General features: G+C 40.5%; 1 protein-coding gene across 3 annotated transcripts; it reads left to right on the forward strand.

Annotated features, from left to right (window-relative positions):
* Positions 1-7,105: 7,105 nt before the first annotated feature.
* nod2 (nucleotide-binding oligomerization domain containing 2) lies at positions 7,106-14,228 on the forward strand. Of its 3 annotated transcripts, XM_083938671.1 has the most exons (11): positions 7,106-7,174; positions 7,387-7,941; positions 9,104-9,230; positions 10,628-12,407; positions 12,573-12,656; positions 12,744-12,827; positions 12,944-13,027; positions 13,101-13,184; positions 13,428-13,511; positions 13,629-13,712; positions 14,127-14,221. In XM_083938671.1, exons 2-11 carry the CDS (start codon positions 7,456-7,458, stop codon positions 14,197-14,199), a joined length of 2,970 nt encoding a protein of 989 aa, XP_083794797.1. In that variant the 5' UTR covers positions 7,106-7,174; positions 7,387-7,455; the 3' UTR covers positions 14,200-14,221. The 3 variants fall into 3 exon arrangements, with proteins under 3 accessions (XP_083794797.1, XP_083794796.1, XP_083794798.1); XM_083938670.1 differs by having other exon boundaries at positions 7,166-7,941; XM_083938672.1 differs by lacking the exon at positions 13,629-13,712 and having other exon boundaries at positions 7,166-7,941; positions 14,127-14,228.
* The last annotated feature ends 21 nt before the right edge of the window (positions 14,229-14,249 follow it).

Raw genomic sequence — 14,249 nt, forward strand, 5'->3', positions numbered from 1 at the left:
TTGTATTCCCACTGCAGGAGATGTCTCTGGGACCACATTTTGCCATGATGACACACACTTGCCCACAGACTGATAAAGTGAAAACAATATCAGCTTTGTCATGACTGGTATATATGGGTCATTATAAGCTGCTTGCACAATCAACCCATGCGGTTGTGCTTTGGTCTGTAACAAAACGGTCTGTAAGTGACCACCTCCATGGCTGAGAGAGTCAATATTAAAGTGACTTAACATCTGCACTGCAAGTAACTTTAAAGTTTTACTCTGTTTTCACTCATATTAATGACAGGCAACCACAAAAGGGCCATTTGTTGTCAAGGAAAGTTTTTTCATCTTAACTGTGTCCTACAACAGCTGGAAAAGGCAAAGCAAAAAAATATTTGTCATTTGCAGAAAGAAAAGGTCCTTTTAGGATAAAAATACTTCCCAACATAAAAGACAAACACCTTTAAGTTGAGTACCTTTAGATAGAGTGAAGATAGATGTTTCATGTGTTTGTATGTGTGTGCATACATTAGGGCAAGTGTGATCCTGAAACCACAGACAATGTGACTACTGGTCTATAGACAGTTTCTCCCAAAGGTCAAAAACAACTTTGTTGTTGTTGTCTTTCTCTACTTTTGTCTTATGGTCAACAAATGCCACGTAAACACCAAAACCAACAATGAAATGAACCTATTAACAACTGTTGTCTGCACCCAAAACCTCATGTAGCTAAGGGTGCACTCGCACTTGGCACGATTCATGGCTAAATTCTAGTTTGTTTGACTAGACTGTGCCTTGGTGGTATGGCATGCTTCCTGAATGTATGAACATGCGCACGTGTACAAGCACGAGTATTGATGGCGGTCCTGAAACCAGTTATATATGACTGTTCTCCGCAATGGCAATTAAAAAGATGCCGCCAAAAGGTTTGCGGTTGTCTGATGCGGAGGTGTAGTTTTTACTGAAGATTTGCTCAGATGAAAATATTCAAAAACAGTTGGACAACAAAAAAACTCAGAGGGGTGATGATGTCGAGGCTCGGATCATTTCCGAGTAATGTGAATGCAAGAGGGCCTTGGCCACGGGGGAAGAGGGAGGGGGAACAGCCATGCTAAAGCATGGCACGGATCATCAGTTGCTAAATTGGTCACTGGTGGCTTTTAATAAATAAAGTTGCTAAGAAGGTATGAAAAGTCGCCAAATCTAGCGATACAGTGCCCGTCTGTGAGTGCTTTGGGATGGGGAAGGGGCTCACAGCAGCACACCCGCTGCTCGTTCAGTACACCAGCTACAGAGTGACTCGTGCATCACAGTGTCCAAAACACCACAAAAGTCTCCAATAACACCAGCAACAGTTGCTATATGTCTCAATAGGATGGAGGAGGATTTGCCTAAATCTAACCTATTAACATTTGTTTTGTTTGAATTCACAGCGGGATCCCCAGAGTGTTAAAAAGTAACGCCAAGGCGTCCTAATGGCGTCCGTTATTCATATTAATAGATGATAATTGCCTTCTGCACCTACTGGTAGATGTAGCAGGCTCCTTCTAACCCATAACTTTGAGGCTGATGACTACTGATCATGTCCATTCAATGGAGTGATAACATATGAAACAATGGGACATGACACAGATGACACAGCAATCTCTTGCCCTTCCATGTATTTGTCTGATGAGCTCTCCAGTTAGACATTTTTCTTGCCGTCTTTGTGTAAATCACCCTTCTTCTTCACCCTCAGAGGCATGTTTTCTTCAGGTTTTGCGCCATCACCAACATAGAAACGTCAGTTACAGGCTCGCTTGCTCACTGTGAATTCTCTATACAACGAGCAGCTCTATTCACTCATGGGCTAAATCGGAGATTACAAAGACTTTGTATTAGCGAGCTGCAAAAAAGCCTGTTTACTGTCCGGTCTAACTGAGTCAGACATTTGCGTTCTGACATAAAGCTCTGCCGGATAATGTCTAGATAATTTTAGGTGCACAGTGCATGTAAAAGGGACTAAAGTTAAGAAGAAAAAAAGAATAACGCCAACCTTATTGCTCCAGTGGTTGAATAAGTCAATGTCCTTTGCACTATCGTCAAAGTTTAAGTCAAACACTTTCATTATCAAGGATGTTTTGATACCATGCAGTGCTATAAACCTTTAATCTGGTTTTATCCCTGTATTCAAAATTTACACACAGAAGATATTGTTTATTATAATGTTCGTTGCTATGTGATTTAAGAGTTTATATTTAAGAGCAGCTACATTCTCAATTGAAAGACATACATTGATTGATGACATCAACCAAAAGGTACAACTATTTCGATTGTAGCAGTGGTAATTTGCTTGAATCCATTACTGCATGTATTGATATGAAAGCTTGTTGGGACAACAAATAGTTCAATTCAATTCAATTTTATTTATAATGCCAAATAATAACAAAAGTTATCTTAAGACACTTTACATATAAAGTTGGTAAAGACCACACTCTGTGACTTATTCATAATTTACAGAGACCCAACAATTCCCCCATGAGCAGCAACAAGTTGCACTATCTTTAATAAAAGTAGTAATAGTTAATATATTTATTATATACAGTATTATTCAATCAATCCATCAATCTTGTGCACACAGTGGCAACGAACAAACCTAGCTCTATGGAGGATGGACATCTGTATTGACCGGTTGGGGAGGAAGAAAAAGAGAGAGAAAGAGAGAAGAGCCAGGCAGACAAAGATAGGTAGACAGAGAGAGACAGAGACAAACATAAAGACAGACAGACACAAAGACAGACAAACACAAAGACACAACGACAGACAGACAGACAGACAGACAGACAGACAAACACAAAGACACAAAGACACAAAGACAGACAGACAGACAGACAAACACAAAGACAGACAGATAGTCCCAGAGATGCACGCAAGTTATAGCCAACAGTGATGGCTGTTTGCCTTTGTCTAGCCATTTCACATTCACTTTAAACCTGAAATGTAATGTCCGTCCCCTTCAGCATTACAATATATGGCACTCACCATCATGGTGAAAACACAAACCCTGCCTCTGCAATGTAAAAAAATGTAGAATCTGAACAGCTGTTCATTCCCTCCATTTTTCAAAGAGCACAGTTCAACTTTTCCAAATTACAAATCAGCTGCCTGGACTTCTACAGACTGACTCCAGACTTCTAGAGATAGCAAATGAATAAAACAAGGCTCCAGAAAGTTGCATTGGTTTTTAGTAGATCATTGGAGCTCTTTCTTTTTGCAACATCAAAGGCAGCCGCAGCTCTTTGATGTGGCAGCATGCTGTTTAAGGTACAGAGTGAATAGAGAGATGTCAAGCTGCAAGGTGCCTCTGTAGTTTACGTTGAGTGCTGCAGAGAGCCGCAGATGAAAGGAGCAAACAGAGTTTGATAATGAATGTCCAACAAGTAGGACCCATCTCAGACAGCGCACACTCAGCGGGTTGCTTGCCTGCTAACCTTGAGCGCAACGCCCCAAACCTGGGGCTGGGATGGAGACCAGACTCCTTCAACTTGGCCGCCCCTGAAGAAAGGGGACTTACAGATGTGAGCTTTAATCTTCCCGTCAATTAAATCCTGATTGACACACACACATCGTCATGCACATGTGTATGATGCCATCCATTCTGTTGAAGACCTCTCTTTCTGGCTTGAGGCCTTTTGTAATTAATTAATTAATTATACACTAATCCTTCCAATGTATGAGTCAATTTGAGGCTTGAATGTCTGCATTGCTATAGCACTGCTGTACTCATCCTCTAAATGTTAATGTTAATGAAAAGTTAGTCCCCTCATTGTCTCAGAGGAATGTGAGGTTACAGGTTATTAATGTATAACTCACCTTTTTTATTGGACACTATTCTTAAAGTGGTTATCTTTTTGTCTGTTCTCTGTATTTCTATGACACAATGGTAGTATGGGGATTTTATTTGTTGCATCATTCTGCTGTTTGTTTAGCGTAAGCTATCTTTAAATGCTGATTCATTAAAATATGACTAGTGTCATATATGTATTCTATAGAACCAGTCAAAACATGTCAAAGCTGACAAGTCTCTGAACAGACTTTTAAATTATTATTGTTTTTTTTTTAAAATATGTTGAATTCCTTGGTACCATTTTTTTCTTCTAAATAAAGTCTACGCCTAAACGAACAAAGGTAAGTAGGTTGGTTTTATAAAGGCATTTATAAAGTGTGCCTTTAAACACATGCGTGTCTAAAACAGGTTTGGTTGCTTTAATAGCTCCTCCTCTACTGTACATAGGCCTTCTCCAGCTGCGAAGATCCCATTGAACTAACCTGATTCCAATAAAAGAGATGACGGACAAAATGCATAGTCCCTTTTCTGTGTAAAAGTGGATTCAGTTATAGAGGTATTTTGCTAATATTAAGCCAGGTCTGTGTCAAGGGAAGTGAGCATTGCATTTGCAGCCGAAGTACGTCGAAATCTGTCCTCCACATTGGAATCGAATCAATACAATCACATGATTGATATCATAGCTGTTCAAATGTATATTACTATGTATTATGAAAATTTGCTTAAATGGATACAATAAAGCTTTTATTTTGTTTTGATTTGGCTGATTGATTGCATCTTTGTGTCATTTTGTGTACCCTACCCATGATTATGAGTATAATTGGTTATGTATAACAACTTGCTTGTGGATGTACTTCAGAATTCATACGGTAGAGGATGAGATGTGCTGATTTGTGAGTTATGTGTCTCTGGCAAACCAATCCGTACACATACTGTACATCAGTGCACCTGGCACTGATCTCACCACATGTGCTTTTGATACCTGCACAGAAAGAATGCACAGTAAAGAAATGAGCCAAAGTATTCCGTCTCTGCTGTGGATCCAGCACTGAACTGCCCTGTTATTCATTGACATACAGTTTGAAACTGGCTTGGGTGGACAAGGTTATTTAGTGCTGGGCAGCAGTTTTAGTGAAGTATAGGGCTAAACTGTCTCCATATGGAGCAAAATTTAACTTTCAATACCTGGTAAACTGCCAGTGGAGAAGTAGATCTTCCAGGCCAAGTTTAGGTAATCTATCTGTATGTCCGTGGTGGAAAAATTAATACTTCGTCTCTCCTGATCATCGGAAAAGTGATTTGGAGGTATATAATAATCATTATAATATTTCTTTCGTTCTAAACCCAGGCGTAACACACCAAAAACAACCTTATACAACATAAGTTTGATTTGGTTTGAGTGGCACTGCCGCCTCTGACCCTTTACTACTAAAATGTAAAAACCTTGTTCAGCTCCAGAATAACAGTACCTGAATATGTGATGTCTTTCTTAATTTCTAAAAGACTCTTTGGAGATGTGAAGTTTACAGCAAGATGACAGACCATCCAGACATACTTGAGCAGAAGAAAAATAATTTCGACTTTAGGCAATACTTCTTTGTTGGTAATCCATAGTTAATTAGTTACAGCCATTTTCTTTACTTACACATGTAAGAAAAAAGAAAAAAGCTTTTGTTTTTGGCTTGTCTAGTCTTTACAGGTCCAAAGAGCTCTTCATTAATAATAAAGAATATTTTATCGTCCAGATGGATGACGTTGGAGCCACATATTTTCTTGCATTGACATAAGGCTATAAGAACTCTGTCACAACAGGGGGAAGACATACTCAAGAGATGTCTTGGGACCATATCTGTATTTGTTTTATTGACAATTTCTTACCTTCTCTCTTATGCATCCAAACTTGTCTGGACCCCCTACTGTGATTTGGATGGCAGAACTCTCGTAACAGCTTCACATATGCCTAACACAGAGAGTACTCCGTGTTACACTCTCCTTGGTGAAGCTGCCTGTTTCTTAGACAAGTGGAAGAAGAATAAAGAAAAAAAGAAACTAACTTTAGAAAGTTTTATCCCAGTCTGTCTTGGATTACTCCCACCTTTGTTTTTTTGATACTTTCCCCCTATAGGACACAATAAATGAATCATGGTCCTACTTCTAACAATAATGACATGTCATCCAGAAAGTCATTACTGCACTCATTTTATCTTGACATCAAATAATGTAAGGGGAGTAAGAGGCAATCATCGAATGAGCCTTTTCCAGGGTTGTGTTTTATATGCACTTTTGAAGTTTAGATAGCTTACTGTGCTATTATAACACAGTAGAATAAGTAGTAGATTATCACATTGTATGTTTATTTCCAACAAACCATTACTGTCAGACCCGCACTCACAACAGTTAGCAAATGATTCCAATTAAACCACATAAAAAGTGCTGTACATTGTGAACAGGAAGAAGTCACCCTCCGAGAACAAAAAGACAAAAACAGAAATGTGTCAAAAGGAAAGACAATAAAAAAAAATCAACAGAACAGATTGGTTTATTAATGCAATAGTTCCACCTAGTGGTTGCACGAGTGAATTGCAACCAGTAAGAAACTACCAACGTGCCTTGCAGCTTTCTCATTCGACATGTTTCCAGTTAGGTGGCTTTTCTCGAAATGGGTCAAATTAACCAGAGCTTCTGCTTTTTAAAACTGCAATTCCTCTTTATGGCCTTCCTTAATGCAGTACTCTCATCCTGAAAATCTCTGGCAAGAGGATGTGCAAATGCAATCACATCCCACTGAGCAGTGGGCATTGGCATGTGGCAAACTCTCTTCAACCTGTGAAACATTTCTTTTGCTCTGTTTTGAAACCCCCCAAAACAAAAAAAGGGAAGTGAATTATAGGGGAACTGCTTCCATTTTCAAAATGATATACAGTATATTATCCTTATGGTATAAGAAAGTCCCAAAATATTAAAATTGTAAATTTGAACAACTCTCCCAAATTTTGAGTGCCAAAACTCAAATTTGTGATGTCATCAAATATAAATTGTGGGGCTGCTCCATGAACTGGTAAATATGTTATAGATGACACTGAAAGCTCCCGCAAAAATGTTTTGAGTATATTCACAGAAACTGACACTGACAACACTACAATAGAATAAAGTTTATTTGGGTGACAAAAAAATAAAAAATAAAAGTGGTGTGGGTAGTGGGTGTTGCCCTTTAAGTGTTGGACTGTGATGTTAAAGGAGGGATTTGGTACCAGTTTCACTTTCAGCTGTGTGGAATGAGGAAGAGGCATGTTTGAAGTAGTTCAGCGTCTCTGCTCAAATGACAGATGAACGGAGAAAGTTCTCTGTTGTGAAGACTCTAACGTGAGTGATAATCTTGCAATGGCATTACTGTGTGTTGCTTACCTTTGCAGATGTTTTGCTTAAAACAATCTTGTGTTTTTGGACATTTCAAAGGACTTTTTACATAACAACAACGACAAAGTTTGAGCATAAATACTGATGTCATGATATCTGAGTGATACTGGTGATGACTAATAGAAGAAGAATGATTGCATATGGATGTTTTGTACAAGGTTGTGATACTGGAAGCAGCATTAACACCCTCTGGATGTCCCTGAGTATGAAGCTGACATGCAAAAAGCATGTTTGTCCAGGACCTTGTGCTTAGACAACGGACAGAGATACTGCATGCACTGTGCAGCAGCGGGTCAGCTGAACATCTGGAGCAGGTTTTGGACATATTGCTGTCCCAAGGGGAGCTCATATGGGAGGACTACCAGAACATACAGGTATCGGGTAGGGCGCTGTATACCAATGCCAGACAGTTGCTCGACCTTGTTTATACAAAAGGTGTGGATGCCTGTGGACTCTTCCTTGCTGCTCTCAAACAGGTTCTGCCTGAAGTGCAGGGAGCTGGCCTCTCATTTGCAGGATACTGTTCAAATCTAGAGGAAAAAGAAGATTACAAGAGCACATCAACTCAGACTCTTCTCAGTCAAAGACCAAACCTGGTCAGTAAGCTACAAAGCTGCAAGGATGGTGCGCTAAAAGCTCTTGTCATATCAGGACACTTCACTCCAGCAGACTGCGATGAAGTACAGCTCCCTATACACACCCCCTCTCAGCAGGTACTGTAAAAACATTCCTTATCCAACTGTGGTTTGACAACTTCAAGTTATTGTTTGCTTTACTTATTCAAGTCTTGGAATTAAAAGTGTTGATTGGTTTGTACTTGCAACCTGGGGGATGTTAAACAGGAACTTAATCTATATCTGGTTTTATGTTAATAATGCTCAGAATACCCGCAGTCTAAGAAGATTAATACCACTTTCTTGTCTGTACAGTCAATTTGATGCCAGCACCAGGAGCCTGTTAGTTTAGACTTGGAAGACTGGGAAACAACCGACATAGTGTTGTACAAAGCCATCCATCTACCAGCACTTGTAGAGGTCACGATTAAATTGAAGTCTTTTCCAGAGAGTTACTGCGCCTGGCCAAGAAACAGTCTGACTACCCAACCCGTCCTCATCCCAACTCTCTCATATGGTCGTTTTGTCAGGACTCTTTGGTGTGAATTCAATTACCACTTTTTTAGAGTTAGTTAAAGATTGTGGCTATGGTTAAAATAGTTGTGTTTGTAACTTAACTAAAGTGATACATAGGACCTGAAAGGAACACAAACCACAGTCGCCTGTTTAAAAACATGGGGAACAAAATTACATGGTCAGGTTTAGGCAACAAAACCACAGTGACACAAGGGACATGACCGGAAGATGAACCATGGTCGCCTAGGTGAAAGTCTGCTCCTAATCTTGGAGTACTTGCTCTGAGCTTTGAATTTCACCACGTATTACAGGGGTTTATGGGTTTACAGTTGAAAACCTGGTGTGTTTGGCCTTTTGCCAAACGCCAAGGGACGTGACAAAACGGCGGTAGTTGATGCCCTGTGGACCACCACATGACACCCCGTAACACCACAATGTGTCCTGGTTTTAACGCTTAGATATAACATAAGTGAACTTTAGTGGTGCTGTTGAGGTAGATTTGTCTACCTTTGGACAGGCTAGCTGTTTCCCCCTATTTCCAGTCTTTGTCTGCTGGTGCTAGCTTCATGCTTAGCGTACAGACATGAATGCGGTTTTAGTCTTTTCGTCTAACTCTAAAGCAAATACTTGTATTTGCCAAAATGTGTACATTTGCTTTGTCAAATAAATATATTTTAAAGGAAATAATGAAAATATATGAATTAAGATTATTAAGATTGACATTGTTACTACTCCTATCAATCAGGCAAGGCGTTTGCTTGACCACGTCAGATCAAAAGGAGAATCAGCGGCGAAGGTTATACTTGAGTACATTCAGCAAACCCAGGAATCTGGATCTCGATTAAGCCAAGAAAAATGGACTCCTCCCAAAGGTACGTTGTTATTATAATCATGCTGCCAACTATTACAGACCGTTCGGAAAACTGTGTGGGACTTTCTAGCACAGAATTAAAATGGTTTGAATCCTGCTTAAAGGACAGGGACTACTTTGTGTCTATAGGTAAATACACATCTGAGCGGGCAAAAAATTACACGTGGAGTTCCCCAAGGCTCCATTCTGGTGCCTCTTCTGTTTAACATCTACATGCTGCCACTGGCTCAGATCATGAAAAACAACAACATATGTTACCACAGCTATGCAGATGACACACAGATCTAGATAACTATATCACCAGGCGGCCATAGTCCAATACAAGCACTGAGCGGATGCATCGAGCTAATCAACAATTGGATGGAGCAGAACTTTCTCAAATTAAACAAAGAAAAAAACTGAAATTATTGTTTTTGGAGTCAAGGAAGAATGATCAAAAGTCAGTACCCAACTTCAAGTAGGAATGCTAAAAACTACAAACCAAGCCAGAATCTTAGAAGTAATCATGGACTCAGACCTAAACTTCAACAGCTACATTAAAACAATTACAAAGTCAGCCTACTATGACGTAAAGAATATTTCAAGGATTAAAAGACTTATGTTTCAGCAGGACTTAGAAAAAACTTGTCCATGCGTTTATATTCAGCAGTCTCGACTACTGTAACAGTGTCTTTACAGGTCTCCCTAAAAAGTCCATCACACAGCTGCAGTTAATTCAGAACGCTGCTGCGTCCTCACTAAGAACAAAAAAGTAGATCATATCACTCCAGTCCTCAGATCTTTACACTGGCTTCCTGTCTGTCAAAGAATTGATTTCAAAATACTGTTGGTTTACAAAGCACTCAATTGTTTAGGGCCAAAATACATTTCTGATCTTCTGCTGAGTTAAGAACCCTCCAGACCTCTCAGGTCGTCTGGGACAGGTCTGCTCCGTGTCAACAGAGTCAGGACTAGACATGGAGAGGCAGCGTTCAGTTTTTATGCTCCACCGATCTGGAACAAACTCCCAGAAAACTGCAGGTCTGCTGCAACTCTTAGTTCTTTTAAATCAAGACTTTTCTATTTGCCAATGCTTTTCAGTAAACTGCACTGTAACTTCTGTAACTGTAACCATCTTTTATGTTTTAAAAATGACATTTTATGCAATTTAAATCTTTTATATGTTTTAAATTAACTTTTATGTGTTTTAGATTTGTTTGTTTTATGTGTTATTTCTCCTGATGCTTTTAATCTTTTAGATGAAGCACTTTGAATTGCCTTGTTGTTAAAAATAGAAGTGGTGGAGCTTGCTGTCAGTACACCACATTTTCCAGAATATATACAAATATACAGTTTTTATCATTTTGCAGTGCTTTGTATGTCCTGTAGTTTATTACATGTCTATGCTTTCTGTCACAGAGGTCTTGAAGTATCAGAAGAAGCTCGGCAGTTCTGTATCTGCTCAGTCCTGCTTTCTCAGCACTTATGGAGGGACCAGCCACATGTCTCTGGATGACATCTACACTGAAGGCCAGCTGGAACTAACTCATGACTGTGTTGATGTCCATGGAACTTTGGGCCTAGAGGACATAGTTGGTACAGTGGGTACAGTGAACGAGGAGGCTGACACAGTGCTAGTGTCTGGGGAGGCGGGTGGAGGGAAAAGCACCTTACTCCAGAGGCTGCACTTGCTTTGGGCGCGGGGGACAGCCCTCCAGGACTTTCTCCTTCTGTTTCCATTCAGCTGTCGCAGGTTGAATTCAGAGCCCAGGGAGATGTCTGTCCAAGAATTGCTGTTTCAGCACTGCTGCTGGCCAGACAGGGAGCAGGAGGAGATTTTCCAGTTCATTCTGGACCATCCACATCTTATCCTCTTCACTTTCGATGGCCTGGATGAGCTCAAGCAGAGCTATTCAGATGAGCACAAGTTATGCTGCCCCACCCAGCGTGCACCTGTTCACATTCTATTGTTCAACTTAATCCAGGGCTCCCTAATGAAGGGTGTGCGGAAAGTGGTGACAAGTCGCCCAGAGGCAGTGGGCCCTGTGTTGAAGAAACATCTCCGCAAAGAGGTCCTGCTGAAAGGCTTTTCTCCAAGCGGAATTGACTGTTTTGTGAAGAAGCATCACAGTGACTCCAGTGTTGCTGCTAAGGTTTTGGAGTCCCTACAGACAAACACAGCTTTACTTGGACTGTGTCATAGTCCAGTCCTCTGCTGGATTGTCTCACAGTGTCATAAGGAGCTGCTAGGCTGTGGAGAAGGCAGCCCACAAACAATCACAGACGTGTACTTAATGATCTTACAGCACTTTCTCCAGCACCAAAGCTCTGTGAAGAGCACCACGGGGTTAGGGTGGCTTCAGGAGCACCTAAAAACAGTCTTGCGTCTAGGGCAGCTTGCTTTTGAAGGTGTAGGAACCAGCTGTTACATTTTCTCAGGGACAGACCTGGAGACATGTGGCGTAACTGAGAAGGATATCTGCATGGGCTTTCTCATACAATGTAAAGATATTTCTTCCACTCAAAGTAAATTCTACGAATTCCTTCATGTGACTATGCAATGTTTCTTTGCTGCTCTTTACATTGTTTTGTCAGACAACACTGACCGTTCAACTATCCCTAAACTTTTTGAGCTGCAGAACATGAGGGAGACAGGTCTGAGCAGCTCATGCTTCATGGCCTGCTTTCCTTCCACTGACCAACAAAAGCATGTTTTAAAGGGGGAAACTACTGCAGCTGAAGCACCAAATCTGCAAATCACAGCCACCTTTGTGTCTGGACTACTGTCCCCTCGCCATCGAAGCCTGTGGCTCCACTGCTGCCCTAGCGATGTGCTGGAGAAGAAGGTCAGACAGGTGATGAGGTGCCTGTCCAAAGGCATGCAGAAACACTTTAAGTCTATCCCTCAACCTGTAGAGGGGGAAAAGAAGAGCATGCATGCAATGCCAGGCTTCGTCTGGCTTATCAAATGCATCTATGAGATGCAGGAGAGCAGGATTGCTAAAGATGCCATGAATAAGCTGGAGGTGGACCACCTGAAATTGACCTACTGTAACATTGGTCCCGTGGAGTGCACTGCACTGGCCTATGTGCTCCAGCATTTAAGGAATCCTGTAGGCCTCCAGCTGGACAACAACTCTGTAGGCGATGTTGGAGTGGAACAGCTTCTTCCCTGCATGCACATTTGTAATTCTCTCTAGTGAGTATTGGAATGTTAAATTCTTACTTTCATTTTCATTCATTTTAGTGAACAAAGTGTCCTCAATAAAATTTACGGCAAAATAGCACATCACACATCACATTTATAAGGCAAAACATATATATACATATTATGCTCAGGTGTCCTGTATTTGTCCTTTTTCAGCCTCAGAAATAATAACATTACAGATGAGGGGATCCGTAAACTTCTTGCTAAAGGTATCCAGTGTGACAGCTTCCGGAAAATTGCGTAAGTGTTGTTGAGATGGTTGAAAACACTATCTTGAAGTGATAAATTATATTTTATCAGTTACCATTCAGGATCATTTGTCTCTAGGCTCTTCAACAACAAGCTAACTGATGCTTGCACAAAGCACTTCTCTCATCTTCTGAAGACCAAACAGGATTTCCTTTCTATAAGGTCAACACCTTTTCAGCATTCATCAGATGTGACACAAAAATTGAACTATAAAAATGATGCATCAAGTCTGTGTAGTGTAAAATGAAAAGCAATTTAACTTCTCCATTTCCGTTCAGGCTAGGCAACAATAATATAACAGAAGAAGGAGCAAAGCAGCTGGCAGAGGGATTGAAAGTCAACCATTCACTGAAGTATTTAGGGTAAAAGTCTTCCTGCAAAACTGCATGCATCTTATTAGTGGTGCATTTACTAATCTCTCTTTTGTTTTCTCAGGCTTTGGGGCAACAAGATAGGTGATGCAGGAGCAGAGGCCCTTGCCTGTGCCCTAGAGAGTAGCACTTCTCTGGTGTGGCTTAGGTAATATTTGCTTCTAATATCAGCACATTAGATAGACTTAAGACAGTGTGGAAAATGTATTACAAACATGAATGTATCAAAATATGTCCAGCTTTTGTGTAGTTGCATAATGACCACAATTGCATGTAAATATAATTCATATATGTTCATGTATTCATTCCCTTCAGTCATTATTAGCAACACGCCTTCTTGCAGCTATAGAGTACTTTATTTGAATGTAACTCAAATATTTCCTAATGGCAGCCTGGTAGGCAACGGTGTGGGGAGTGCAGGAGCATGTGCCCTCGCCAACATTATCAAGAACAGTACGTCTCTGGAAGAGCTTTGGTAAGTGTTGGATACAAGTTATACTTGTAATGACAATGTACACAACATTTGTATCAACTCAAGAGTTAGTGCTTAAATTGCTCCAACCTCTCTCCACTCTCTTATTCCCTGTAAAAGGTTGACACAGAACTGCATTACCAGAACAGGGGTGGAATGTCTGATTCAAGCTCTAGAACATAATACCCATGTGAAATCAGTATGGTGCGTAATGTTACCACTGTATTTTGTGGTTGGTACATGTGCTTGGTGGTTGTTTACGTTCTTGATTTAGGGCAAGCCATGGCTCATTTCAGTGCCCAGAAAAACTGTTGTTGTTGACACTGCATCCTTTTTGGCTCAGCTACGATATTGTAACCCTAGTTCTATTATCACAGGCTCCACCCTCTGCTGGTGTCTATGGGTAATACTCTCCTTCAGTAACAGTGCGCATTCACATATGCAAATTTCAGTGGGTGAATGTGTGCTGTTATTGGAGATGAGTTTTACCAATAGAGTCCAGTAGAGGGCGGAGCCTGTGTGAGATAGACTGTTATTTTAGCTTTACGCTTTATTTCCATGTCTAAACTGGCTGTGCATCACAATTGATTGATTGTGTCTCTTCCTATTACACTGCAGGTTGAGAAACAATGACCTCAGCTCGGAGGAGGTAGAGGAGATGTCACAACAGGAATCAAGACTTATTTTCTGAATTTGTATAAAGATGGCCATGAACTGTGCATTGAATTATGTACTTTTTCT

Source organism: Echiichthys vipera (genome assembly GCF_963691815.1).
Source record: "Echiichthys vipera genome assembly, chromosome: 1".
Taxonomy (NCBI): domain Eukaryota; kingdom Metazoa; phylum Chordata; class Actinopteri; order Perciformes; family Trachinidae; genus Echiichthys; species Echiichthys vipera.

Coding starts and splice junctions, on each gene's coding strand:
- nod2 (XM_083938671.1), top strand. CDS start 7,456: ATGTTTGTCCAGGACCTTGTGCTTAGACAACGGACAGAGATACTGCAT. Junction 7,942..9,103: donor TACACACCCCCTCTCAGCAG/GTACTGTAAAAA, acceptor CCTATCAATCAG/GCAAGGCGTTTGCTTGACCA. Junction 12,828..12,943: donor CAGGATTTCCTTTCTATAAG/GTCAACACCTTT, acceptor ATTTCCGTTCAG/GCTAGGCAACAATAATATAA.